At 46.1% G+C, this 24,610-nt stretch overlaps 1 protein-coding gene across 1 annotated transcript in view; it reads left to right on the forward strand.

Moving 5' to 3' along the window:
• The window catches only part of LOC119972152, a 38,280-nt gene extending 14,863 nt beyond the window's left edge, over positions 1-23,417 (forward strand). The window contains exons 2-6 of the mRNA XM_038808482.1: positions 6,711-6,815; positions 15,422-15,566; positions 17,551-17,699; positions 21,403-21,542; positions 23,287-23,417. Coding sequence (XP_038664410.1) covers positions 6,711-6,815; positions 15,422-15,566; positions 17,551-17,699; positions 21,403-21,542; positions 23,287-23,387 — 640 coding nt within the window. The 3' untranslated portion in view covers positions 23,388-23,417. The remainder of the gene's footprint in view (positions 1-6,710; positions 6,816-15,421; positions 15,567-17,550; positions 17,700-21,402; positions 21,543-23,286) is intronic.
• The last annotated feature ends 1,193 nt before the right edge of the window (positions 23,418-24,610 follow it).

Genomic DNA, 24,610 nt, shown 5'->3' on the forward strand with positions numbered 1-24,610 from the left:
ACTCCCTCCGGCCTTGGTAGAAGCCCCCCAGGCCAGCGGCACAACTTTCAGCAAGCTATGGCGATGTTGGACACTTTCCGTACACCCTCTCCCTCAGCATCTGCCGTGCCGGTTTCATGATTTTTAAAAGCACAAGTGAACCGCGCCGTCAGGAATTCAGCCCATCGGAGGAGGAGAATTGCGGAGGCCTGGAGAATACCGGGTCAGGCCTCCTAATGATATGCAAATGGTGTCACTGTACGTGCGTTCCGGTACGCAATGACACCACTGTTGCGGTGACAGAGAACTGCGGGTTTAAAAAAGATGAGACAAAATAGTGAAAGTAACCCAGTAAATTCTTCAGGAGCGCTGAATATAGGAAGGAGCGTTCCAAAAATTCAGCACCAGAGCAGTAGTGGGCAAGTTGAAGGTGAACCTGCGAAGAAGACCCAAGGAGTTTGAGTAAAGGCAAGCAACCAGCAGAGGGCAGCAGAGCAGAGCTACTGATCAGCTGTTCTGGGGAAATTTGCATACGTGCAGTGCGGTCAGCCTAAGTTGAAGGTGAACCTGCGAAGAAGACCCAAGGAGTTTGAGTAAAGGCAAGCAACCAGCAGAGGGCAGCAGAGCAGAGCTACTGATCAGCTGTTCTGGGGAAATTTGCATACGTGCAGTGCGGTCAGCCTAAGTTGAAGGTGGTTTGTGGGGGGGCTGTTGGCAAGTGACAGTTGAACCCGAAACACTTTGTGAGTGTTTCCCACCCTACCTCCTCCTCTAACCAACCCCCCCACCCCACGGTGGTTGGGAAGCGGGAGCAGGGGCCTGTCGTGAAGGTGAGTGAGTGCCTTTAAATTTGCTTACCTTTCAGCGGGATCAGGGTTTGAGGTAATATCAGGTAAGCTCTTCCTTTCTTTTTCTTTTTCTTGTTTTTTTTTAATCTAGAGGGGATGTCAGGGAAGGCAGTACAATGCTCCTCCTGCAGAATGTTTGAGGTGAGGGACGCCGTCAGTGTCCCTGCTGATTTCATCTGTGGGAAGTGCACCCAACTCCAGCTCCTCAAAAACCGTGTTAGGGACCTGGAGCTTGAGCTGGATGAACTTCGGATCATTCGGGAGGCAGAGGGGGTCATAGATAGGAGCTTCAGGGAAGTAGTTACACCAAAGACTGGAGATAGATGGGTAACTGTAAGAGGGACTGGGAAGAAGCAGTCAGTGCAGGGACCCCCTGCGGTCGTTCCCCTGAGTAACAAGTATACCGTTTTGGATACTTGTGGGGGGGACGACTTACCAGGGGTAAGCCATGGGGTACGGGCCTCTGGCACGGAGTCTGTCCCTGTTGCTCAGAAGGGAAGGGGGGAAAGGAGTAGAACATTAGTAATTGGGGACTCAATAGTCAGGGGCACAGATAGGAGATTTTGTGGGAGCGAGAGAGACTCACGTTTGGTATGTTGCCTCCCAGGTGCAAGGGTACGTGATGTCTCGGATCGTGTTTTCCGGGTCCTTAAGGGGGAGGGGGAGCAGCCCCAAGTCGTAGTCCACATTGGCACTAACGACATAGGTAGGAAAGGGGACAAGGATGTCAGACAGGCCTTTAGGGAGCTAGGATGGAAGCTCAGAGCGAGAACAAACAGAGTTGTTATCTCTGGGTTGTTGCCCGTGCCACGTGATAGTGAGATGAGGAATAGGGAGAGAGAGCAATTAAACACGTGGCTACAGGGATGGTGCAGGCGGGAGGGATTCAGATTTCTGGATAACTGGGGCTCTTTCTGGGGAAGGTGGGACCTCTATAGACAGGATGGTCTACATCTGAACCTGAGGGGCACCAATATCCTGGGGGGGAGATTTGTTAGTACTCTTTGGGGGGGTTTAAACTAATTCAGCAGGGGCATGGGAACCTGGATTGTAGTTTTGGCGTGCGAGAGATTGAGAGTAGAGAGGTCAGGAGCACAGTTTTGACTTCGCAGGAGGGCGGCAGTGTTCAGGTCTGTGGTTTGAAGTGTGTCTATTTCAATGCCAGGAGTATACGAAATAAGGTAGGGGAACTGGCAGCATGGGTTGGTACCTGGGACTTCGATGTTGTGGCCATTTCAGAGACATGGATAGAGCAGGGACAGGAATGGTTGTTGCAGGTTCCGGGGTTTAGGTGCTTTAGTAAGGTCAGAGAAGGGGGCAAAAGAGGGGGAGGTGTGGCGCTGCTAGTCAAGGACAGTATTACGGTGGTAGAAAGGATGCAAGATGGGGACTCTTCTTCCGAGGTAGTATGGGCTGAGGTTAGAAACAGGAAAGGAGAGGTCACCCTGTTGGGAGTTTTCTATAGGCCACCTAATAGTTCTAGAGATGTAGAGGAAAGGATGGCGAAGATGATTCTGGAAAAGAGCGAAAGTAACAGGGTAGTTGTTATGGGAGACTTTAACTTTCCTAATATTGACTGGAAAAGATATAGTTCGAGTACATTGGATGGGTCGTTCTTTGTACAATGTGTGCAGGAGGGTTTTCTGACACAATATGTTGACAGGCCAACAAGAGGTGAGGCCACTTTGGATTTGGTTTTGGGTAATGAACCAGGCCAGGTGTTAGATCTGGAGGTAGGTGAACACTTTGGAGACAGTGACCACAATTCGGTGACCTTTACGTTAGTGATGGAAAGGGATAAGTATACCCCGCAGAGCAAGAGTTATAGCTGGGGGAAGGGCAATTATGATGCCATTAGACATGACTTAGGATGTGTTGGTTGGAGAAGTAGGCTGCAAGGGTTGGGCACACTGGATATGTGGAGCTTGTTCAAGGAACAGCTATTGCATGTTCTTGATAAGTACGTACCAGTCAGGCAGGGAGGAAGGGGTCGAGCGAGGGAACCGTGGTTTACCAAAGAAGTGGAATCTCTTGTTAAGAGGAAGAAGGAGGCCTATGTGAAGATGAGGCGTGAAGTTTCAGTTGGGGCGCTTGATAGTTACAAGGAAGCGAGGAAGGATCTAAAGAGAGAGCTGAGACGAGCAAGGAGGGGACATGAGAAGTCTTTGGCAGGTAGGATCAAGGAAAACCCAAAAGCTTTCTATAGGTATGTCAGGAATAAAAGAATGACTAGGGTAAGAGTAGGGCCAGTCAAGGACAGTGGTGGGAAGTTGTGTGTGGAGGCTGAGGAGATAAGCGAGATACTAAATGAATTCTTTTCGTCAGTATTCACTCAAGAAAAAGATAATATTGAGGAGGAGAATGCTGAGACCCAGGCTATTAGAATAGATGGCATTGAGGTGCGTAGGGAAGAAGTGTTGGCAATTCTGGACAAGGTGAAAATAGATAAGTCCCCGGGGCCTGATGGGATTTATCCTAGGATTCTCTGGGAAGCCAGGGAAGAGATTGCTGAGCCTTTGGCTTTGATTTTTAGGTCATCATTGGCTACAGGAATAGTGCCAGAGGACTGGAGGATAGCAAATGTGGTCCCTTTGTTCAAGAAGGGGAGTAGAGATAACCCCGGTAACTATAGGCCGGTGAGCCTCACGTCTGTGGTGGGTAAAGTCTTGGAGAGGATTATAAAAGATACGATTTATAATCATCTAGATAGGAATAATATGATTAGGGATAGTCAGCATGGTTTTGTGAAGGGTAGGTCATGCCTCACAAACCTTATCGAGTTCTTTGAGAAGGTGACTGAACAGGTAGACGAGGGTAGAGCAGTTGATGTGGTGTATATGGATTTCAGTAAAGCGTTTGATAAGGTTCCCCATGGTCGGCTATTGCAGAAAATACGGAGGCTGGGGATTGAGGGTGATTTAGAGATGTGGATCAGAAATTGGCTAGTTGAAAGAAGACAGAGAGTGGTAGTTGATGGGAAATGTTCAGAATGGAGTTCAGTTACGAGTGGTGTACCACAAGGATCTGTTCTGGGGCCGTTGCTGTTTGTCATTTTTATAAATGACCTAGAGGAGGGCGCAGAAGGATGGGTGAGTAAATTTGCAGACGACACTAAAGTCGGTGGAGTTGTAGACAGTGCGGAAGGATGTTGCAGGTTACAGAGGGACATAGATAAGCTGCAGAGCTGGGCTGAGAGGTGGCAAATGGAGTTTAATGTGGAGAAGTGTGAGGTGATTCACTTTGGAAAGAATAACAGGAATGCGGAATATTTGGCTAATGGTAAAATTCTTGGTAGTGTGGATGAGCAGAGGGATCTCGGTGTCCATGTACATAGATCCCTGAAAGTTGCCACCCAGGTTGATAGGGTTGTGAAGAAGGCCTATGGTGTGTTGGCCTTTATTGGTAGAGGGATTGAGTTCCGGAGCCATGAGGTCATGATGCAGCTGTACCAAACTCTGGTACGGCCGCATTTGGAGTATTGCGTACAGTTCTGGTCGCCTCATTATAGGAAGGACGTGGAAGCTTTGGAACGGGTGCAGAGGAGATTTACCAGGATGTTGCCTGGTATGGAGGGAAAATCTTATGAGGAAAGGCTGATGGACTTGAGGTTGTTTTCGTTAGAGAGAAGAAGGTTAAGAGGTGACTTAATAGAGGCATACAAAATGATCAGAGGGTTAGATAGGGTGGACAGCGAGAGCCTTCTCCCGCGGATGGAGGTGGCTAGCACGAGGGGACATAGCCTTAAATTGAGGGGTAATAGATATAGGACAGAGGTCAGAGGTGGGTTTTTTACGCAAAGAGTGGTGAGGCCGTGGAATGCCCTACCTGCAACAGTAGTGAACTCGCCAACATTGAGGGCATTTAAAAATTTATTGGATAAGCATATGGATGATAAGGGCATAGTGTAGGTTAGATGGCCTTTAGTTTTTTTTTCTCCATGTCGGTGCAACATCGAGGGCCGAAGGGCCTGTACTGCGCTGTAATGTTCTATGTTCTATGTTCTAATCTGGGTCCTGAATGTTGCCCATGCATGCGGGATTGGCACTGTTGCCAATAATCATGTTGGTGAACCACAAGCCTTCACTTATATCGATCAAATGACCACACAAGTTAGTTAGTTCAAAAGATGGTTTATTTACATGCGCAAGAGTTACCTCGACACGCAAACACAATATCTACTACGAGTTAAACTACACCTATCAGCTACAATAACCTATACTTAACTTCAGGGCGACCAGCACTGTGCAAGTGGATAAGGCCTTTATCTGGATTTCACTTGGCTGGTTCGAAGAAAGTGGCTCTGTCTCTGCTGGGCTCATCCATCAGGTAGCGATCGTTGGTCTTGAACTTGGCTGGCTGTTCCTGCTATATGATTGGGTTAGCACAGGCCGGATCCAAAAGAGACGGAACACATGGCTGTGCTCCCTTTTATCCCTCTGGGATTTCGCGCTCTTTCGGGCGGTCCTTATCCTTGGACCCAATAGTTCGAGGGCTCTGATCACTGTCTTCGATTTCGGCCAATAAAGGGGCGGGTGCTTTGGTAGCTGGGCGGGTCCTTAGCGGTCATTGACCTTGGCAATTGGGCTTTCTGAGTAAGGGGAGTGGCGCCGATCAGTGGGTGGCTGTACCGGTTGCTTGATTGGAGTTCTATTGTCCTGGGAAAATGGGCCATTAAAATGCAAACGAGCGGGGTGTTTCGATCAGGTCCGGTTACCTGTGTTTCAGATACACATTGGCTCTGTATCTGTCTGAGTCCTGGGTTGGCCATAATTCCCATAGTCATTTGGAGATGGCCATCTTAGATGGCTACACCACATTCCGCTGATTTCCGTCCGCAGGTTATTTCCTACCGGTGTGACTGAAGTGATACGCAGGTAAAGCATGGATAAAGTGGTGAGGTGCATTCTGATTGCTCACAACATTGACTGAGAGAGCCCTGCTCTCCATAATAATAATCTTTATTGTCACAAGTCGGCTTACATTAACACGACAATGAAGTTACTGTAAAAAGCTCCTAGTCACCACATTCCGGCGCCTGTTCAGGTACACCGAGAGAAATTTCAGCGTGTCCAAATTACCTAACACCACGTCTTTCGGGACTTGTGGGAGGAACCCGGAGGAAACCCATGCAGACACAGGGAGAATGTGCAGACTCCACACAGACAGTGAGCCAAGCTGGGAATCGAACCTGGAACCCTGGAGCTGTGAAGCAACAGTGCTACCCACTGTGCTACTGTGCCACCCATATGCATCCAAAGTGCAAACATTTTTAGTTTTTATCATTTAAAGTTGGTGACAGTTCTATTAATTCATGAGTGATTAAACATTTTCTAGAACTCATTATCAAATATTCGGCGTGTACTAAATATATTCAATGGAGTCATGGTTAGCCAACAAGCCTTGCGGCCGTCCGAAAGGGAGGGGCACTTGTGCGACCCACTCACTAGCTTAGGTTACCAATCACTGCAGCAGAGGCCAAAATTGAGTATCCAGGGAATATATATAATGCTGCACCACATAAGATTGATTTAGCGGCTGTAGATCATCTGAGAAAATGACTGCTGGATTTTGGTTGCAGGAATGCAGAAGAATGAGGAATAGCAGCATAATTCATTTAATTTCATTTCATTCTGGATAGATTTTCTGTACCATTAACTCAGTGAGCCACTTAATTACACTTCATTCACAGGTTATTGGGTAAGGGAGTTCCTGTAATTAGTTATTCTTTCTAGAGTGAATATTTGCTTGCATTGCAACAATGATTGATGTGATAAGGTGCTATATGAATGCAACTTATTAATTAATATATAGATTTTCCTGTGCTACAAACTAAAGCACTATTGTTAATACTATCTTGTTTCTTTCTGATGTTTGTTCACACAGAGATGCCCTTGCATGGATGCCTTCTGTGCTGCCCTGTCTATTTTACTTAGTTTGGATTATAAACAATCTTCTGAACATCAGTTGGCTTTTCCTTTGGGACAGAGAGTAAGTAACAAAGTGCTACTTCCACCGCATCTATTAAGATTATCTTGATGGTTCTCGTTGAAAATGCTGTTGCTTGGGACATCCATGGTGTGTTTCTACTCTACCGAAATGCTGGAGCTTTTAAATGTTTACTTTCATCCTTCGTTTTAGCCGGGCTCTCGGGAAGTATCGCTTGCATTTCTTAATGAAGCAGTTTGTCCTGCAAAACCTTGCTGTCACTTCAAAGCCCAAAAGGAAAGTCGAACAGACCTGTTTGTTTAACTGATGATGGAGTCATTATATGGTCCCAGCAATGGAAGCCAAGCACAATGTCATTTCTCTCAAGTTATGCATGCAGAGAACTGAATAGCAAAATGAAGAAATTTACTGTCTGTCCCGTAAAGCAGTGTTCTTCAAAGAACGGGTGTCGGGAGGGTCGCAGAGCCGTTGTCCGCAGCGCTCCCGATTGCGCAAATCCCCTGCGCAGCCCCCGGCTTTTCACAACGCCCGCTGCAAGCGGCCAGGAACATGTTTTTTTTAAAAACCGGCGGAATTGCGCATGCGTGCACGATGATCGGCACGCATGCGCAGTGCGGTCGCTATTTTTTAGACGGTTGCAGATTTTTGTTTTACAAGTTCTGTAGTGGTTTTTATTCATTTATTTTATTCATTTAATTTTTATTTTTTTCATTTATTTTATTCATTTTTTTTTTACAAGTTTGGGGGTTTTTTATTCATTTTTTCATTTATTTTATTCACGTTATTTTATTTTTTTACAATTTCGGGGGGGCTTATTTGATAAAACGTTACAGGAAAAAAATTCAGAACTTTGGACAGATGGAGACTCCATACTTTCCGACACCGGAAGGCTTCACCTTCATCCAACAGGTTCCATTGGAGCAGCGTGTACGAGGGCCAATGGGACCCAAAACCATTTCCTCCATTTTTGTCAGCAGCAAACAAGGTAAGAGAAAATGGTGGGTCGTGCAGGTAGGCCGGCGTGGGTCACGAAGGTCAGCCGGAGTGGATCGCGAAGGTCGGCCGGGTTGGGTCCCGATGGTTGGCCAGTTGGTAAAAATGGGTCCCCGGAAAAAAAGTTTGAAGAACACTGCCGTAAAGCAATAGTCAAAGCACAAAGGAACATCTCAAGGTATAGGCACAGCCCGAAAAGTTGACCTTTGCCTTCTTTTTCCCTACAACTGCTACTTGGGAAAGGTTCAGATCCCGGCCTCGTCACCAGTTAAATAAGGATACAGTGAGTCCATGCCAAGTAAAATAAAGAATTTTGGTTTGTTTACAATATGGGATATAGACCTCCCGGTGGATCCCTACAGGTTCTCTTTCTGGTCGATGCCTTAAGGGTCGACCTTTTGTACATTGCTAAATTGAGTTCCCCTGCCCCCCAGTGGGGGATCTCGTACTCCCATGAGAGCCATGGGGAAGATCATCATGCCCACCCTGTAAGTCCCGTGCGGGATATTACAGTACATCCATAGAAAATGTAATTTAATCATATGTGACCTATAAGTTCTGTTACTGATATCAATGGATCAGGCCCGAGATTGGGCCAAAGGTTTTTAATTGCACCATCCCCCATTTTTAATAAATGGTCTCCAATTTGCTTTGTAGCAGGTGGATCTGTGTGCAATCTCCTCTTCAGATCCTGATCACTGATTTTGGTCTGGTCAGCTAGCTGATGTACAGGAGTAAGGCCAACACATCCTGGTGGTTATCATTGATCAGAAACTGAACTGTGCTGGCCATGTGAATACAGTGGCTCCCAGAGCAGATCAAAGGCTAGGAATCCTACAGCGAGTTAATCACATCCTGACACCCCCCCCCCCCCCCAACCTTTCCCTTCAAGTCACTCACCACACTCCAAATTGGAAATATATTGCCGTTCCTTCGCTGTCACTGGGGCAAAATCCTGGAACTCCCACCCTATCAGGCCAGTGGGTGTCCCTGCAGCAGTTCAAGAAAGCAGCTCGCCACCACCTTCAGAAGGGCAACTAGGGACGAGCAATAAATGCTGGGCTAACCAGCGACACCCACACCCCGTAAATTAATAAAAATAAATTAGCATTCCCTTATGTAGCAGACTGGAAGCTCAGTGGTTTAACTGTGAAATCTGGAATTCGCTGTCCTAAAATGCTCGAGATGCTCTGACAATTGAGTATTTTAAGTTGGAGAGCCATTGTTTGATTGTTAGGTAAGGGTTGCTAGGGGCATTGGATTAAGGTGGGTACATGGAGTTGAGATAGAGATTAGCCATGATCTAATGAAATGGTGAACATATCTTTCCTGAGCTGTGGTGTTCAGAACTGAATTTTATATTTTCGAAAGTATCAAAGCTGGGACCGCTTTGGAGATTTTCCTTTTCCAGTTCCTTCCCCCTGAAGTCCAACCACACCAATGCGCCTTTCACACTTGATCTTTAACCATATTGATTCTCTGTGAATCTTTTTTAAAAACTTACGTCAGTCCTCCCTGTCCTACCCTCATCATTATAGCCACTTCCAAGCAAATTCTGTTCCTGCTATAATTATTGGCATGTTAATAACACAACCTGATCAATGAATTTGACCGGCAACTTCCGAAGACTAAGAGCCACACCACAATTCGAGAATCTCCTTGAGGTCCTGGGCACTTTAATTTGCCTCCCAAAGTCGGTATCTCGCTCTTAGCCTCCCTGTTATTTTTAAGAACTGGCTGGATTTGCACATTAACCTTCCATTAAACCTCGCTGCCTCTTAGTCCACACTTCTCTTAATTTCTCTCGCTGTAGCGGGTTCTAATTCAGCCTTCCTGGTTTCATTTCCCCAATCTTAAAATCTCAGCATGGTAGCACAGTGGTTAGCACAGTAGCTTCACAGCGTCAGGGTCCCCGTTTTGATTCCCGGCTTGAGTCACAGTCTGTGCGGAGTCTGCACGTTCTCCCCGTGTCTGCGTGGGTTTCCTCCGGGTGCTCCGGTTTCCTCCCACAGTCCAAAGATGTGCAGGTTAGGTAGATTGGCAATGATAAAAAAAATTGCCCTTCGTGTCCAAAAAAAAGTTAGGTGAGGTTATTGGGTTACGGGTATAGGGTGGAGAAGTGGGCTTAAGTCGGGTTCTCTTTCTAAGGGTGGGTACAGACTTGATGGGTTAAATGGCCTTCTTCTGCACCATAGATTCTATGGAGGACACACACTGTTGGTCCCAACATTCGCCGAAATCCCGGTTGCCCATTGCTCTCACTGCACTGTAACGTGCTCGCACTTGTGGAAAGTTTCAGTGCAAAGAAAATTACTAGCTGAAAGGGACTGGAATAACTAGAAGTTCCACTCCAGTGATGTCTAGCTCAATGTTTTAGTAAACCTTTAAACAAAACAGTTAATGTTTTGAGTCATATATATAGCGAATTCAGAACTATTAAATCTATGGCTTCCTGTGAATTGATCAATTTGAATTGCCCCATTCTATTCCCACGTACTGAGCATTGCTGTGCATTGCACCTCTGTTACAGTACTCCCTTTGCCTTGATTTATTTTGTCCTGGTTGTTTGTCACCTTTGGCTCTCTTGCCTCTGAGTCACAAGAGTGTGGGTCAGGTCCCACCCCGGGACTTGAGCACAAAAAGAATAAAGGTCATCACCACAGTGCACTAGAAAATTATCTCTTTCAGATGAGATGGTAAACAGTGGCCCCACCTGCCCTCTTGTAACAATTCACCTGAGGGGGGAAAAAAATCTCTTTATCATCCTTTCTGGTTCTTTTCTTTTTTGATTTCTTTCAATTTGTGTCCTCTGATTACTAACCCGCCTGCCAGTGGGAATCATTTCTCCCTTTGAACTCTATCAAAACCCCACAAAACATTGAACTCTTTGTTGAAACTCTCTTTGTGAGGCCGCCGTGTTTCAGGAATTTCAATCTGGAGGCTGGGCAACTCAAATTCAATGATGCCGATTTAATCCTGTCTTCCAGCCCCAGGGTGGGATTAGCCTTCTGACAACTGGCCCTGTGTTGTCCTGTTCCTGATGTCGGTTGAGAGGGGTTGGAGTTGGCCGAGCCAGCCGCACCATCCCACTCAGCTGGAGCCTAGGGTGTCGAACGCCTGGCTTCCGATGAGATGGCATGTTGGAAGTGATGATGGTTTGTGCTTTGATCGTGGGAGATCCTCACGAGTGCTCACTGATTTTGATCCTGCCTTACCCTTGTTTTCTACTTGCTTTGTGTGCCAGTGGAGAAGTGTTTACTCTGATGTCTTCTCTACATCTCAGATGTTACCCTGGACTTCGCTCCCTGATAATCATGTTGTTGTCTGTTGGTGTTGTCGATTTATTTGTTCGCAGGGAAGTGAAGAATATGGGTTTGATGTCCTACACCATTGGTTAGACTGATTTCATGATATTTTTAATATCATGCTAAGCCAAATATTTAATTGGAGATTTGTGCACAGTTCTTTTTATTCTAATGTATCACCAGGGGGAAGATGACCAGATCCAGGGCAGTGTGAGAGGTGGAGGGTCTGAGTTGGTCAGGTTAGTTCTGGCCTCACAAAATTGATTAGCACTATTGTTTCACAACACCAGGGACCCTTGATTCCCACTTGGGTCACTGTCTGTGCAGTCTGCACTTTCTCCCCGTGTCTGCGTGGGTTTCCTCCGGGTGCTCCGTTTCCTCCCACAAGTCACAAAAGACGCGTTGTTAGGTGAATTGGGCATTCTGAATTCTCCCTCTGTGTATCCGAACACGCGCCGGAGAGTGGCGACTGGAGGATTTTCACAGTAACATCATTGGAGTAAGCCTACTTGTGACACTAATAAAGATTATTATTATTTTCCCTTAATTTTCTTTGATGCCCTTTCCTTTCTTAGGCCCTGGCAGACTGTGTGTTATCCTCTTGAGGGCTGGGATTTATTCAACTCCCCACCAGGGGTGAATCAACCTTTCTCCTGATGTAGATCTCCTTCTTCGTCTTGGACTGTTTTCATTATCAGAGCTTTATTGAGAATGAGGCTGGCCTAAGTTGTTTTTTTAAAAATTCATTTATGGGATAATAGCGTTGCTAGTTAAGCGAGCATTTGTTGAACCATCCTTAGTTGCCCTTCAGAAGGTGGTGGCGAGTTATCTTCTTGAACCGCTGCAGTCCCTGAGGTGTAGGTACACCCATTGTGCTGTTAGGGAGGGAGTTCCAGGATATTGACCTAGCAACAGTGAAGGAACGGCGATATATTTCCAAGTCAGGATGGTGAGTGACCTGAAGGAGAAGCTCCAGGTGGTGGGGTTTCCAGGTATCTGCAGCAGTTTGGTGTTGAGCTTTTTTTTAATATAAACTTAGAAACCCAATTCATTTTTCCAATTACGGAGCAATTTATCGTGTCCAATCCACCTACCCTGCAATCTTTGGGTTGTGGGGGAGGAACCCACGCAAACATGGGGAGAATGTGCACACTCTACACGGACAATGACTCAGAGCTGGAAATCAAACCTGGGACCTTGGTGCTGTGAGGCAGCAGTGTTGACCACTGCGCCACCGTGCTGCCCTGGTGCCGTGCTGCCCTGGTGTCATGCTTCTTAAGTGTTGTTGGAGCTGCACTCATCCAGGCAAATGGAGAGTAGTCCATTACACTCCTGACTTGTGCCTTGTAGATGTTGAACAGGCTTTGGGGGGTCAGGAGTTAAGTTACTCGCCGTAGGATTCCTCGTCTTTGACCTGTTTTGGGAGCCACAGTATTAATATGGCCAGTCCAGTTCAGTTTCTCATCATTGGTAATCCCCCAAGATGTTGATTGTGAGAGGTTCAGTGATGGTAATGCCATTGAATATCAAGTGGTGGTGGTTCGATCCTCTCTTGTAGGAGATGGTCATTGCCTGGCACTTGTGTGGCACGAATGTAACTTACCACTTGTCATCCAAGCCTGAATATTGTTCAGGTCTTGCTGCGTTTGGACATGGACTGCTTCATTGTCTGAGGAGTCGGGACTGATACTGAATATTCTGCAGTCATCTGCGAACATCCCCACTTCTGACCTTATGATAGAAGGAAGGTCATTGATGTAGCAGCTGAAGATGGTTGGGCCTCGGATACTAACCTGTGGAACACCTGCAGTGATGTCCTGGAGCTGAGATAATTGACCTCCAACCACCACAATAATATTCCTTTGTGCCAGGTATGACTCCAATTAGTGGAAAGCTTTCCCCCTGATTCCCACTGACTCCGGTTTAGCTAGGACTCCTTGATGCCATACTCAATGAAATGCTGCCTTGATGTCAAGGGCAGTCACACTCACCTCACCTCTGGCATTCAGCTCTTTTGTCCATGTTTGAGCCAAGGTTGCAATGAGGCCAGGAGCTGAGTGAACCTGGTGGAACCCAAACTGAGCGTCCGTGAGCAGGTTCTTGCTGAGTAAGTGCCGCTTGGTAGCACTGTTCATGATGGGGAGTGGACTGATAGGGCAGTTATGGCTGGGTTGGTTTTGTCCTGTGTCTCGTGGACAGGACAAACTGGGGCAATGTTCCACATTGCCAGGTAAAAGCTAGTTTTCTAGCTGGAACAGCTTGGCTAGGGGTGTGCCATGATCTGGTGCACAAGTCTTCAGTACTGTTGCCGGAATAGGTGGTCATGGTTGTTGGGGAAGATTCCTTGGTTGGGGGGTGGGGGGGTGTTGGTGCTGATCCTCCTTCCTGGGGCACTTCTTTTTCTACTGGGTCCACAGCCCCTTCTCCGTGGAATGGGATTCACCCTTTTTTTTCCCGAATGGGACCCAACTATATTTCTTTTGGCTCCAAGATATCCCGTCGTCCTCTTTGGGGCTGTGTTAGTGTTGGTGATCTGGTTGGTCCTCTGATCTGAGACTTGAAGATGTGGTTATGGTGGCTCGGATTCTTACACTTCGTTTCTTGCTCGTTTTCTGTAGGAGACCCTGGATTGAGGTGCTTGGTCCTCTTCTTACGATCCTGTAATTAAATCATGACTATCTGTTCTGACTTGGACCTGGGGAAGAGTTTAATTGGCCTGTGAGTGTTAGTCGGCTTCCCCTTTAACTCTGGGGTTCTTGGGATGTTTTGTTTCTTTCTGTCATTTTGTTTTGAAGCTATGGGTATGATGTTGGCTGTATCCTGCCTTGGAGTGAACTTGTGCTGTGTCGATGAAGGAAACATGAGGGGATTACATCCCTGGTTTATCAGCTCTTATTTGTTACCATACTTGCAATGACTTAATGTTTTGTGCTTTGCCTGTTGTACATTGATATCTCTTGCTATCTTTCCTTTTCTGTTTGCTTTGATCTGACTTTTGCAAAAATTGAAAATACCAACAAAAAGACTTTAAAAAAAAAAAAACGTCATCTTCCTTAGAATGGAGACGGTTAATCCCAGTTTTAGTCTCTTCACATAACGAAAGCTTCTCATCCCTAGAAATGTTCCAGTAAATATCTTCAACGGGCTTTCAAAGATCTAGGTATCCTTCATATCATGTGGTGCCGGGAAATGGACTCACTACCCAAGCTGGGGTCGTGAATCATTGAATCCCTACAGTGCAGAGGAGGACATTTGACACATCGAGTCTGCACCGACCTTTGAAAGAGCACCCTATCTAGTCCCACTTCCCCGCCCTATCCCTGGACACTAAAGGGCAAGTTAGCAAAGCCAATGCACCTAACCTTCACATTTTTGGACACTAAGTGCCAATTTCTTTTTTAAAATAAATTTAGTGTACCCAATTTATTTTTTTTCCAATTAAGGGGCAATTTAGCATAGCCAATCCACCTAGCCTACACGTCTTTGGGCTGTGGGGGCGAAACCCACACAAACACAGGGAGAATGTGCAAACTCCACACTGATAGTGACCCAGAGCCGGGATCGAACCTGGGACCTCGGCGTTGTGTGGCTGCAGAGCTAACCCACTGTGCCACCGTGCTGCCCCTCTCAGTGGCAATTTCGCATAGCCAATCCATCTAACCTGCACACCTTTGGACTGTGAGAGGAAACCAGAACACCCGGAGGAAACCCACATAGACACGGGGAAAATGTGCAAACTAAATACAGACAGTAGCCCAAGGTCAGAATTAAACCCGGGTCCCTGGTGCTGTGAAGCAGCAGCGCTAACCAATGTGTCACCGTGCCGTCCTTGCCGGAGGTAGCAGGTCAACAGATTTTGTGGAATTATGCATGAGGACAGGGCAAAGTTTTCAGACAGTAATTGGTGAATAACTGAGAGTGAGCTACTAATATATTTAGCATGTCCAAAACAAAATGGGTTAAATTTCATTTTACATGGAACGCCCTTTCACATATCCTTCTAACTCTTGCCTCGGTTAAATATTATAATGGCATTGGTAGAAACCGAATTCCAAACTTGTGCTATTTATAGCCAGATGGTTTCAGAAAGTTAATGTTCAAACATATTAATGCGACAGAGAGAATCTTCGCTCCTTTCATAAAATATGAAACAGGAGAGCTGAAATCCAATTGTACATATGAGGGACCTTCTAATAAATGTAGGAGCATTTCCAGGTAAGTCAACAGAATAAATGTGTTCCTACTCCAAAAAATTGTTGTCAATTATTACTCCCAATCACCATTGAGTTTCACTATCGTCAGCCCTGCTCTCTATATCTACTGTTTGATTTGAATTTTCTTTTATTTCAGATGCATTATCGCTGCGCTCATTTTCCTGGCTTTAATTACATTCACCAGTTACCTGATTTTATTTCTTTCTTATCGTGCCCTACATCTTCAGCGCCCCTGGATGCAAAAGTGCAGAAAGGTTGATTTGTGGCTTGTCAGAATACTGGTAAGTGTTTTCAGAATATCGTAAAACTGCCCCACTTAATATTTCATAAGATGGAATGGAGGAATATTTATTATTGGTTTAGCATGGCGATGGGGGAATAACAGTCAGCTTTCAATTGTTTCCACCCAGGAAACACTTATCCCTGAATGCAGAACTGTGGAAAATTGGGCGGAGGACCTTTATTGTCCCTTTTTGCATGGTTTAGGGGATCCTGGGGTTGATGGAGAGGAGAAGAAGGGGAGAGAGGAGCCCATCACCTGAAGGAGGGGTGAGGCCGAAATCGGGATCCGTGCCAAAAGAAAAAGGCCCGAGACCTTTTGTCACTAGCTGTAGTGGCCTCTGGAGGTGTCTGACCTTCTCTCCTGTCAGAGTGGTGAAGGGAGTTTCATAGTGGTAGCCTTGCTGGGTTAGTAACCTCAGCAGACAGTGGCATAGTGATATTGTCGCTGGACTAGTACCCCAGAGACCCAGGATAATGATCTGGGGACCCGGGTTCAAATCCCACCACGGCAGGTGATGGAATTTAAACTCAATAAAAATATCTGGTTTTTAAAGTCTGACAACCATAGCCTGTGTCATAAAAAACCCATCTGGTATCCTAATGTCCTTCAGCGAAGAAAATCTGCCATCCTTACCTCGTCTGGCCTACATGTGACTCCAGACCCACAGCAATTGCCCTCTGAATTGGCTTAACAAGCCACTCCGTAGTATTCAACCGCGCCAAAAACACAAAAATGGAATGAAACCGGGTGGACCACCCAGCATCGAACCAGGCACCAGAAATGACAAATGCAATCCCAGCCATGTCGACCCTGCAAAGTCCTCCTTGCTAACATCTGGGGGCTTGTGCCAAAGATGGGAGAGCTGTCTCACAGACTGGTTAAGCAACAGCCTGACATAGTCATACTCACAGAAACATACATTACAGATAATGTCCCAGACACGACTGTCACCATTCCTGGATATGTCCTGTCTCACCGGCAGGACAGACTCAGCAGAGGTGACGGCACAGTGGTATACAGTCAGGAAGGAGTAGCTCTGGGAGTACTCAATATCAACTCTGGACCCCATGCAGTCACGTGGCTTCAGGTTAGACATGGGCAAGGAAACCTCCTGCTGATTACCACGTACTGGCCACCATCAGCTGATGAATCAGTTACTCCTCCATGTTGAGCACCACTTGGAGGAAGCACTGAGGGTGGCAAGGACGCAGAATATGCTCTGGGTGGGGGACTTCAATGTCCATTACCAAGAGTGGCTCGGTTGTACCACCACAGACTGAACTGTCTGTGTTCTAAAGTACGTAGCTGCTAGACTGGGTCAGCAGCAGGTGGTGAGGGAACTAGCAAGAGGGAAAAACATACTTGGCCTCATCTTCACCAACCTGCCTGCTGCTGATGCATCTGTCCACGACAGTATCGGTAGAAGTAACCACCGCACAATCCTTGTGGAGACAAAGTCTTGTCTTTGCATATACCCCCCATCGTGGTGTGTGGCTAAATGGGATTGACTTTGAACAGATCTAGCAACTTAAATCCGGTCATCTATGAGGTGCTGTGGGCCATCAGCAGCAGCAGAATTGCCGTCAACCACAAACTGCAATCTCATAGCAGTCATATCTCCCACTCTACCAGTACCATAAAGCCAGGGGTTCAACCCTGGTTCAATGAAGAGTGCAGGAGAGCATGTCAGGAGCAACATCAGGCATACCGAAAACTGAGGTGTTAACCTGGTGAAGATGCAACATGGGTTAATTTCTAGGCCGTATGGTGCTCGTGTATGATTGGAAAACGTAAGATATATCTGCACACAGATAAAAATCTAATTTGTGCATTGGATCATGTTAACTTCTCAGGATATTAAATCTGCTTTTCTGCTTCTATTTTGCAAAGGCGGCAGGATAAAGTAATCGTTATTGTACAAATGTACACACTTCATTGAGAAAGACTATCTCCTCACTGTTGCTGCATTGCATATTTTATAGGTACAGAACGGAGTGGCAGTTTATGCTACGTGGACAACCGTAGCAACACTAATTAACTTCGCTATTGTACTAACTTATAGTGGAGGTATTACAACTGCAACATCTGGTACAGTTTCTCTTTCCATCCTGGCCTTCAAAGTAGTTTTATGGTATGTGTAGTGACAGTTTTAATAATTATTTGCGTCTATTTATCAATTATCTGGTAGTAAAACCTTTGTTTTTAGAGTTCTCCATTTTGTAGGTGAATGCACCATGACACGTGACTCTAGCTCTGAAAAGCAGAAGGCCCTAGGATTGCTTATTTGTCTATTATGTTCACTGATCACTGTCGGGACATCACCATTAACTTCAGTGCTTTGGACTGGGGAGAGGAAAAGTGGGTAGGATTTCTGACTACTAATTTAAAGTTGAGGTTGAACAAGTTTCGAAGATTGGGCTTTAACTACTTTATACCAGTGAGCTTTCCTGATGGCCTAGCTAGCTTTGGAACTGCTGATTTCTGTCAGGCACTTAGATCAAAGCTAAGCTGAGATGGTTTACACTATTGTTCTGCCTAAAGTTTCACAACCTTTGCTGAATTTGGAAAACCGCCAGGTACTTACTGATGGTGAAAGCCATTCAGCCCATCTTGGTACGCCTATCCAGAACAACCCTCCAATCTCTTCCCCTCCCCCATCGCTACAGTTGACTGTTTCCGAAATGATTCCCGGGTTTTTGCCTCCACCATTCTGTTCAGAGGGCCACATGCTGCTCGCTCTCTGCATGAACCATTTGATGGCTGTCCTAAGATTGTCTGTACTAGTTTTGAACTTGAGCTCGGGGCTACTCCCATAATTTGAATTTAGGTAATATTCTGCAGTAACTTTTTCCTGCCATTTACTATTTTATATACATCTATTGCAGCATCGTTGAGCACGGGTGAGGTCCTGGAGGACTGGAGAATTGCTAATGTTGTCACTTTGTTTAAGAAGGGTAGCAGGGATAATCCAGGGAATTATAGACCTGTGAGCTTGACGTCAGTGGTAGGCAAACTGTTGGAGAAGATACTGAGGGATAGGATCTATTCACATCTGGAAGAAAATAGACTTATCTGTGATAGGCAGCATGGTTTTGTGCAGGGAAGGTCATGTCTTACAAACCTAATAGAATTCTTTGAGGAAGTGACAAAGTTAATTGATGAGGGAAGGGCTGTAGATGTCGTATACATGGACTTTAGTAAGGCGTTTGATAAGGTTTCCCATGGCAGGTTGATGGAAAAAGTGAAGTCGTATGGGGTTCAGGGTGTACTAGCTAGATGGATAAAGAACTGGCTGGGCAACAGGAGACAGAGAGTAGTGGTGGAAGGGAGTGTCTCAAATTGGAAAAGGGTGACTAGTGGTGTTCCACAGGGATCCGTGCTCGGACCACTGATGTTTGTGATCTACATAAATGACCTGGAGGAAGGTATAGGTGGTCTGATTAGCAATTTTGCAGATGATACTAAGATTGGTGGAGTTGCAGATAGCGAGGAGGACTGTCAGAGAATACAACAAAATATAGATAGATTGGAGAGTTGGGCAGAGAAATGGCAGATGGAGTTCAGTCCAGGCAAATGCGAGGTGATGCATTTTGGAAGATCAAATTCAAGAGTGGACGATATGGTCAATGGAAGGGTCTTGGGGAAAATTGACGTGCAGAGAGATCTGGGCGTTCAGGTCCATTGTACCCTGAAGGTGGCAACGCAGGTTGATAGAGTGGTCAAGAAGGCATACAGCATGCTTGCCTTCATCGGACGGGGTATTGAGTACAAGAGTTGGCAGGTCATGTTACAGTTGTACCGGACGTTGGTTCGGCCACATTTGGAATACTGCGTGCAGTTCTGGTCGCCACATTACCAGAAGGATGTGGATGCCTTGGAGAGGGTGCAGAGGAGGTTCACCAGGATGTTGCCTGGTATGGAGGGTGCTAGCTATGAAGAAAGGTTGAGTAGATTAGGATTGTTTTCGTTGGAAAGACGGCGGTTGAGGGGGGACCTGATTGAGGTCCACAAAATTTTATGAGAGGTATGGACAGGGTGGATAGCAACAAGCTTTTCCCAAGAGTGGGGGTGTCAGTTACAAGGGGTCACGATTTCAAGGTGAGAGGGGGAAAGTTTAAGGGAGCTGTGCGTGGAACGTTTTTTAGGCAGAGGGTGGTGGGTGCCTGGAACGCTTTACCAGCGGAGGTGGTAGAGGGGGGCACGATAGCATCATTTAAGAAGCATCTAGACAGGTATATGAATGGGCGGGAACAGAGGGAAGTAGACCTTGGAAAATAGGAGACAGGTTTAGATAAAGGATCTGGATCGGCGCAGGCTGGGAGGGCCGAACGGCCAGTTCCTGTGCTGTAATTTTCTTTGTTCTTTGTTCTTCTAGAGGATCACTTCTTCCAAGTTGAAAGCCAAACTATCTAGACTTTCCTCATAATTTAGACTCGTAACACCATGGAGCAGCTTTGTGACACTTTTACATCCTTCCTCCTTTGTTTGAAAGTCTCGCCTGTTTTTGGATGATGAGATGTGGTCTGACCAGAGCACTGTGCAGTCTGGACATGACTTCCTCTATCTTATACTCCACTGTCTGGCTCTGCAATTCATCATCCTATTAGCTTTGTTGATTGCTGCTCTACCTTGACTGGACATGTTGAGCATTGAGCCTATTAAGATTCCTTAGTCTCATTCAGCTTCATCGTTGGCTACTTCAACACCATTCACGACGTATGTATGTTGTCCAGTTTTTATGCTGTGTGCAATATGTCTGCATTAAATGTAATCTTCCACTGTTCAGATCTTCACATATTTTGTTCAGTTCACTCTGTAATTTCTGAAATGTCTTTTAATTTCACTGCCCCTCCCAGTTTGGGTAGAATCCTGAAATGTAATCAATTCGTACTGAAGTGTCACTCGTGTATATTTGAGTAATACAGCTCTCAGTGTTTGCCTTCTCTCACCCTGACAGGACTCTTTTAACCAAAGCCGATGGACATTTTAACTGGCATCTCATTCATTGCCTAGTTTTGTCCCTGCAAAGTTTAGCTGAACGATCAGTGGAAACGGCACCCAGCAAAATTAGAGGGGAAATTGACCAGGAATTCTGTTTCAATGACCCTCCATGTAATCCACGCCACGTCTATCATGTAATCCACGCCACGTCTATCATTACTCACTGCTTAGAATCATATATGAAGAATAGGATAGTACTGAATGGTGAGCTGAGCCCATACCATGGAAGGAATCATAAAAATCCCTACAATGCAGAATGAGGCCATTCGCTATCGGGTCTGCACCGACCGTCTGAAAGAGCACCCTACCTAGGGTCAGGCTCTTACCCTATCCCTGTAATCCAACTCAACCCAACCTTTTGGACACTAAGGGGCAATTTATCATGGCCAATCCACCTAACCTGCACATCTTTGGACTGTGGGAGGAAACCGGAGCACCCGGAGGAAACCCACACTGAGACGGAGAGGATGTGAAAACTCGACACAAACAGTCGCAGGAGGCCGGAATTGAACCCGAATCCCTGGTGCTATGAGGCAGTAGTGCTAACCACTGAGTCACCATTCCTCCAGTGCTTTCGGCAGAGGAGGGAGGGTGAGTGAGCACGGCAGAAAATTGGCAGTTTTCATTACATGAGCATTGCACATGTAAAATAAACCGTGCTGTGCTATTTCTTTACTGGAGGGTGCTGTAGAGCCGCAGTATCCAAGCTGCTGGTCCATGCCACTAGACAATAACTAATTGTGTCAAATTAACTATAGCATTAAGCAATATAATATATTTTTTCTTACTACTGTATTGACAGATCAATTATTAATTATTATTTTTGCCCGCAGGTTCTATTTAGAAAACTTTTTGTTTGATAAGTATGTGCGCTACACACTTACAGTCTATCCAGTCATCATTGTGGCATTGTCAGGATCTGTAGACAGAAATTACAACACTCTATCTCCAACTAGAAACAACATCTATATCGGTGAGTGTTACGGACAAAATAATATATCAATTGGTAACAAACCAAATCATTTCCTTCTGCATGCTATTTTCATTGGACTAGTTTCTGCATTTGGGTTAAGTATGTGCACTTTCCTGACACTGGCTTGTTTAAAGAATGATGTAATTTAGTGGAAAGCAGGAATTTATCCCAAACAGAATATCCAAGGGTCCTAAGAATAATATACAGAAGAAATCACAGAGACTTACAAAATTCTAACAGTATTAGACAGCGTAGATTCAGAAAGTATGTTCCCGATGGTGGGGGAGCCCAGAACTAGAGGTCACAGTTTGAGGATAAGCTGTAAACCTTTTAGGACTGAGATGAGGAGAAATTTCTTCACCCAGAGAGTGGCGGATCTGTGGAATTTGCTACCACAGAAAGTAGTTGAGGCCAAAACGTTGTGTAATTTCAAGAAGGAATTAGATATCGCCCTTGGGGCTAAAGGGATGAAGGGATATGGGGGAAAAGGTGGGATGAGGGTATTGAACAGGATGATCCGCCATGATCATAATGAATGGCGGAGCAAACTCAAAGGGCCAAATGGCCTCCTCCTGCTTCTATTTCCTACATATGTTTCTATGTTAGTCCGAAATCCTTTTCTTGTTGACATTGTCTGTGAGTTATGTCACACTGGCAGTAGCTGAAATGGAACAACTGTTTAACATTCTCCCCCCAGGGTGAATTGTGCAGAGTTGCCCAAGGATATTGAGAAAATTAGATTAGTGGCCAGTGGAAATATTTCCCTCAAGCGATTTTTGTTTCCAATAATAGGCCCAAGACAAGTTTGAAGCTGACTTTATCTCAACACAGCAGATGGGAACATTTTGTGACCTGCTTTGAACCATTACTTTGTAGCCCGATCCTGATGTCAACAGGATTAAACCTCAACTGTAACATTTTATATGTTTTCTTCTCTCACACGCCCCTGGGAAAAATCCACTTAGCTGGTACAAGCCAAGTAGTGTGTGAAGATTGCACTACATTCAGGACAGGGATAACCGCCTCTTCTGCAGTTCTCTAGCAGTTAGTACAAACTACAGCTACCACCAGGTGCTTAAAGTGGAGGTATGGATGCCTAGGAGATGGTGACCCAGAGGCCATGGGCATGATCTACCCGAGGCCATGGGCCTGATCTACCTGAATCTACGTGTTAGCGTGCACGATTAGCCAGGTGTTTCCCAGCGTTTCCCAGAGTGTGGACCTCTAAGTTGCTGTCCTTGGTGTCTCCAAGGGTAAAGGAGAGCGAGAATGGAGAAAATGGATGCTCTCTCCAGCAGGAATTAATTGAAAGATAGTATGCCCTGTTTGCAGCTGGACATGACATTAGTGAAACCATTTCCTTCGTACCGAGCTCTAGATAAGGAGAAAGCTTACCAGTCGGTCTGCACACTCGAATCAACCTCTAAGAAGTCAGATGGGATGTGGGCTGCTTCTTTTAGAATTTTTCTGGTGCAAAATGAACATAAGGAATAAGCACACAGCCCCTCAAGCCTTTCTCACCATTCAGTAAGATTGTGTCTGATCTTTGACCTCAACTCCGCACTTTCCCATGATCCTATTCTCAAATGAAAAGAAACGAAGAGTTAACATATATTTCCCAAGACAATCGGAATAGTGATAGAATTAAAACAATGTTCTCTTTGTAGTTTAATCCTGTTCTCTTCACTCCAATTGTATTCATTGTGCACAATGTTAACACTGATTATTTCTTCTCTTTCCCCAGCTGTGCTGCTGGCCGCTGCCTGCATTGCCTTTGCAGCACGCGTTGCCATAGTTACTTGGAGACATTTCAAACAGCCTCTCCATCGGGACATGGAAAATTGAGGTTTTCCTGGAAAAGTGTGTGTGGGGGGGGTGTTTGGGGGGGGTGTGGGAGGGGGGTGTGTGGGGGGGGGGGTGTGGGGGGGGGTGTGGGGGTGTGGGGGGGGGGTGTGGGGGGGGTGGGGGGGGGGTGTGGGGGGGGGGTGTGGGGGTGTGGGGGGGGTGGGGGGGGGGGTGTGGGGGGGGGGGGGGCGGGGGGTGTGGAGGGTGGGGGGGGGGCGGGGGTGTGGAGGGTGGGGGGGGGCGGGGGGTGGGGGGGTGGGGGGGGGGGCGGCGGGGGGTGTGGGGGAGGGTGGGGGGGGGCGGGGGGTGGGGGGGGGTGGGGGTGTGGGGGGGGGGGCGGCGGGGGTGTGGGCGGGCGGGGGGGTTCACTTAAAAAAAGTAAAGTTGTACTGGAAAATCCAAGTTGTAACTGATTAAAGGCAAACATGGACACGTGCTCAGACAATAATGGAGTTGTTGCTTATTAAAATTCGAGTGTTCAATGGTTTGTGCTACTCGCCCTGTTGTCCAGTGCGGTGTTGTACTGATGATGTATATTCACCCTCAGCCAGGCTCCTCACTCACTTTATCCATTGTAGCTTGTCCTGCACATCATCCTGCGAAATGGCTTCATCAATAAGGAGGGAGTGACTCAAGTCTGGCAATCAGATTAATTGAAGTTTGAGGGCACTTGTACATTTGGGCCCAAAATTGTGCTCCAGGTGGTTGATAATGAATTGTTCTCAGCAGCGAATCAGTGCATTTTATCGCGGCTGAATATTTGGCCCATTTGACAGCAGCCAGACGGGATATCTTGCAAAACAAAAGCCAAATGCGGCAGATGCTGGCAATCCGAAATATAAATGGAGCATGCTGCGAATGCTCCAGTGAGTCTGGCAGGAGAGAGAAACAAAGTTTTGCGTTTCAGGTCGAGGATGTTCACTTTTGTTTCCCTCCTGGCAAATGCAACCGGACCTTCTCGATATTTTCTGTGTTTTTAAGAAATATCTGAATGTTGCTTCATGCAGTCGATGTTGGTGTGCATTTTAGTGGCAGTGGAAACATATGAGGAAAATAGTTCATTGGGGCTATAAATAGTCTTGGGATGATCAAAAGTTACATTGCAGCAACTGCCTTCACAACTGCGAGCTTCATTTTGATTAAAAACAATTTGACAATAAATAAAATCCTGATTCCTGGAAATTTGAAAATGTAACAGAAAATGCTCGAAAGGGCCGGAAGGA

Source organism: Scyliorhinus canicula, chromosome 10, assembly GCF_902713615.1.
Source record: "Scyliorhinus canicula chromosome 10, sScyCan1.1, whole genome shotgun sequence".
NCBI lineage: Eukaryota > Metazoa > Chordata > Chondrichthyes > Carcharhiniformes > Scyliorhinidae > Scyliorhinus > Scyliorhinus canicula.